At 37.6% G+C, this 3210-nt stretch overlaps 1 protein-coding gene across 1 annotated transcript in view; it reads right to left on the reverse strand.

Annotated features, from left to right (window-relative positions):
* The window catches only part of DDX21 (DEAD (Asp-Glu-Ala-Asp) box helicase 21), a 26265-nt gene that overhangs the window by 7108 nt on the left and 15947 nt on the right, over window positions 1-3210 (reverse strand). The window contains exons 9-10 of the mRNA XM_012658922.1: window positions 2736-2897; window positions 966-1137 (exon numbers count right to left, since the gene is read on the reverse strand). Coding sequence (XP_012514376.1) covers window positions 966-1137; window positions 2736-2897 — 334 coding nt within the window. The remainder of the gene's footprint in view (window positions 1-965; window positions 1138-2735; window positions 2898-3210) is intronic.

A 3210-nucleotide genomic window follows, 5' to 3' on the forward strand; every position in this document is an offset into this window, starting at 1 on the left:
TGAACCATAGTTTAATGAACAATAGCCATCAATTGTTTTTCATCAAAATTAGTAGTTCCCTGATTTTTTATATTCACCAAATGTATTTATTACATATAAAAAATAAATTTTGGAATGCATTTAGGTTTACAGAAAAGTTACAAAGATAACAAAGAGTTCCTGTATAGCATGTACCAAGTTTCTGTTATTGTTAACATCTTACATTACTATGGTACATTTGTTTCAACAAAGAAATCAACTTTGCTAAATTTACTATTAACTGAACCCCAGACTTTATTACATGTCTAGTTACTACATGTCTTGTTTCTCATAACCTTGACAGTTTTAAGGAGTGCTCATCAGGTATTTTGTGAAATGTTCCTCAATTTGAGGTTGTCTAATATTTTTCTCAAGCATAGACTGGTGTTATGTGTTTTGGAGAAGAATAACACAGGTGTAAGCCTGTCTCACCACCTCGTACCAGGGGGACACGCTTATCACTGATGACATGAATCATAATCACCTGGCCCAGGGAGTGTATGCTAATTTCTCCACTGTCAAGTCCTTACTCCTCACCATATTCTAGTCTTTGTAAGTAAATCACTAAGTCCTCTCAAGGGGAAGGGTAGAAGGGAGAAGCCTTGCCTCCTGGAGGGGGAAGTACCTACATAAATTATACAAATTATTCTGTAAGGAAAGTCAATCTCCTTACCCTTGTCCTTTTGATATACCTCCATTCTTTTTTGGTTTTCAAGCAATTCCTATAACCCCCTAATCTTCAAACAAATATTTCTGGTGGTGTTCATATTATCATTGTCTGAAAACTGCCTTTCAAACATGAAAATGAGACCACTGTTTTCAAATGCAAAGTTACTACGAAATGGGCTTTATTATCATAGGACAACATAAAACAACATGTACCTAACAAGTTTTCAGTCATGGCCACATGCTAGAAATAAAAATAACAATTTAAAGTGAATAAAAATTGAATAAAGAACTCAACATTTGCTGAATAAAAACTAAGAAAAATAGTTTTACCGCTTTTTGTTCCACTTGTACTAATTGATATTCTTCCTTGTGCTGATAAAAGCAGATGCAAACCCCTGTCCTTCCAGCTCTACCTGTCCGCCCAGAACGATGAATGTAGGACTCTACATCCTATTGAAGTAAATAAAATACATGAGTGACACTGAGCAACGAAAAGACATCAACACCTGAGCAGCTATGCAGGTCAGTGAACACTAACAAATGTGGTTATGTATCTGGAGGCACAAGGTAGGAGGTCCCTTAGCACTTCAATTTAAATTAAAGACCTGTGGCAATTTTTAAAACCTCTACAGTGGCCCCTCATCCTATAGGCAAATTTGCAAAGAACATTATCCAAATAGTGCTTGTTCACTAGAGGTAAATATGTAATTCCAATTATCAAATTTCTGGTAGCCACACTAAAAAGCTGAAAAAGTTAAATTAATCTTAACAATATACATATTTTATTTAATTCAATACAGCCAAGTCTCATCATTTCATTATACTACCTCTATATAAGACAAGTCTCTGAGATATTTTATATTTTTATAAGTCTTCAAAATCCAGAGTGCATAATAAAAAGTTAAATCCAATGTGTATTTTACACTCGCAGTACATACATCAATTCAGACTACCTACATTTCAAATGCTCAACATACATGTGGCTAGTGGCTACAAAACTGGACAGCACAAGTCTACAGGCTCATGAAACAATGTCCATGTCACATGTGTATGGGACTTCCTTTTTAAGAATTGGTGAATTCAGGCCAGGGCAGTGGCTCACGCCTGTAATCCTAGCACTTTGGGAGGCCGAGATGGGAGGACCAATTGAGGCCAGGAGTTCAAGACCAGGCTGGGACATAGCAAGACCCTGGCTCTACAAAAATAATAATAAAAAAATCAGCTGGGTGTGGTGGCATGTGCCTGTAGTCCCAGCTACTTGGGAGGCTGTGGCAGGAGGATCACTTGAGCCCAGGAGTTTGAGGTCACAGTGAGCTATGACGATGCCACTGCCCTCCCCAGTCTGAGCAACAGAGTGAGATCCTGTCTAAAAAAAGGAAAAAAAAAAAAGAAAAAGAAAAAAAAAAAAAGAACTGATGAATTCATAGTCATGAGGTATTTTTCCTGTTATTGTAAGCAACCTTTAATTGTGAGGGATCTGCCAATTCGAGGGGAGGTTACAAGGTCTTCATGCTGGAAGTAACTGGAACAGCTCCTTTAGAATAACTTTTATTTATGTGAAGCACTATTCATACCACGGTGACAATGCTTCAGGGTCCTTCCCAATAAATTCCCATAATCCATGAACCTAAGCATCTTTAACCACAGAGGTTGTTTTTCTTTTTTCCCAGTGAAGCTATCCTTCAAAAGAAGTTGTTAATTACAGGTCTATTCTCTTTTGCCCACTAGCTCAGGCAGTTATATCTATTTTAGCCTCACCCCACATCGTTTCTTATACCCACCTTCAAGGTGCATCTCAAAATTGCACCAGTTACCACCATAAGCTATCTTTCCAACCTCTGGCCACTGACTGTACTTCTACCCAATTCTCAGTGCTGAGAATTATAATTTTTATCATTTTAATTACATGCATTTTTAAATCACCCTTAGCATCCTAGCATTTCAGAGGTAGCTGTTATTAATCATATGCAAATAAACAATACAATCTCTAATCTGTTTTAATACCCAAAAGAAACAAACCAAATAAAATCTAAGCATAAAACACATACCTTTGGTGGACAGCTTTGTACAACCAAATCAACCTCAGGGATGTCTAACCCACGCGCAGCAACATTGGTTGCCACCAAAACTCCAAAAGCACCATTTCTGAAACCTTTCAGGGTGATTTCCCTTTGCTTCTGTGGAATGTCTCCATGTAATGACTGCGCATCCTGCCAAATAAATAAACTGACCTAAAACACCAGTTCCAACAACAAAAGTGTTTTTTATCGTCATCCATTAGGCCTGTAAGAGATATTCATATTTTGGTGATTTTCCTGCAAAAATATTACAAAACGGAAAACATATACCTTAAATGGACAAACCTCAAAATTATTTCCAAATTCTCAGTCGTTAAATCCAACTGGATCCAATTATACGTACTGAAGTTAAAAATATCAGACAAAGCTGGGCGCGGTGGCTCACACCTGTAATCCTAGCACTCTGGGAGGCCGAGGTGGGTGGACCGCTCAAGGTCAGGGGTTC

This window comes from Propithecus coquereli, unplaced genomic scaffold, assembly GCF_000956105.1.
Source record: "Propithecus coquereli isolate 6110/MARCELLA unplaced genomic scaffold, Pcoq_1.0 Scaffold117, whole genome shotgun sequence".
Lineage (NCBI taxonomy): Eukaryota > Metazoa > Chordata > Mammalia > Primates > Indriidae > Propithecus > Propithecus coquereli.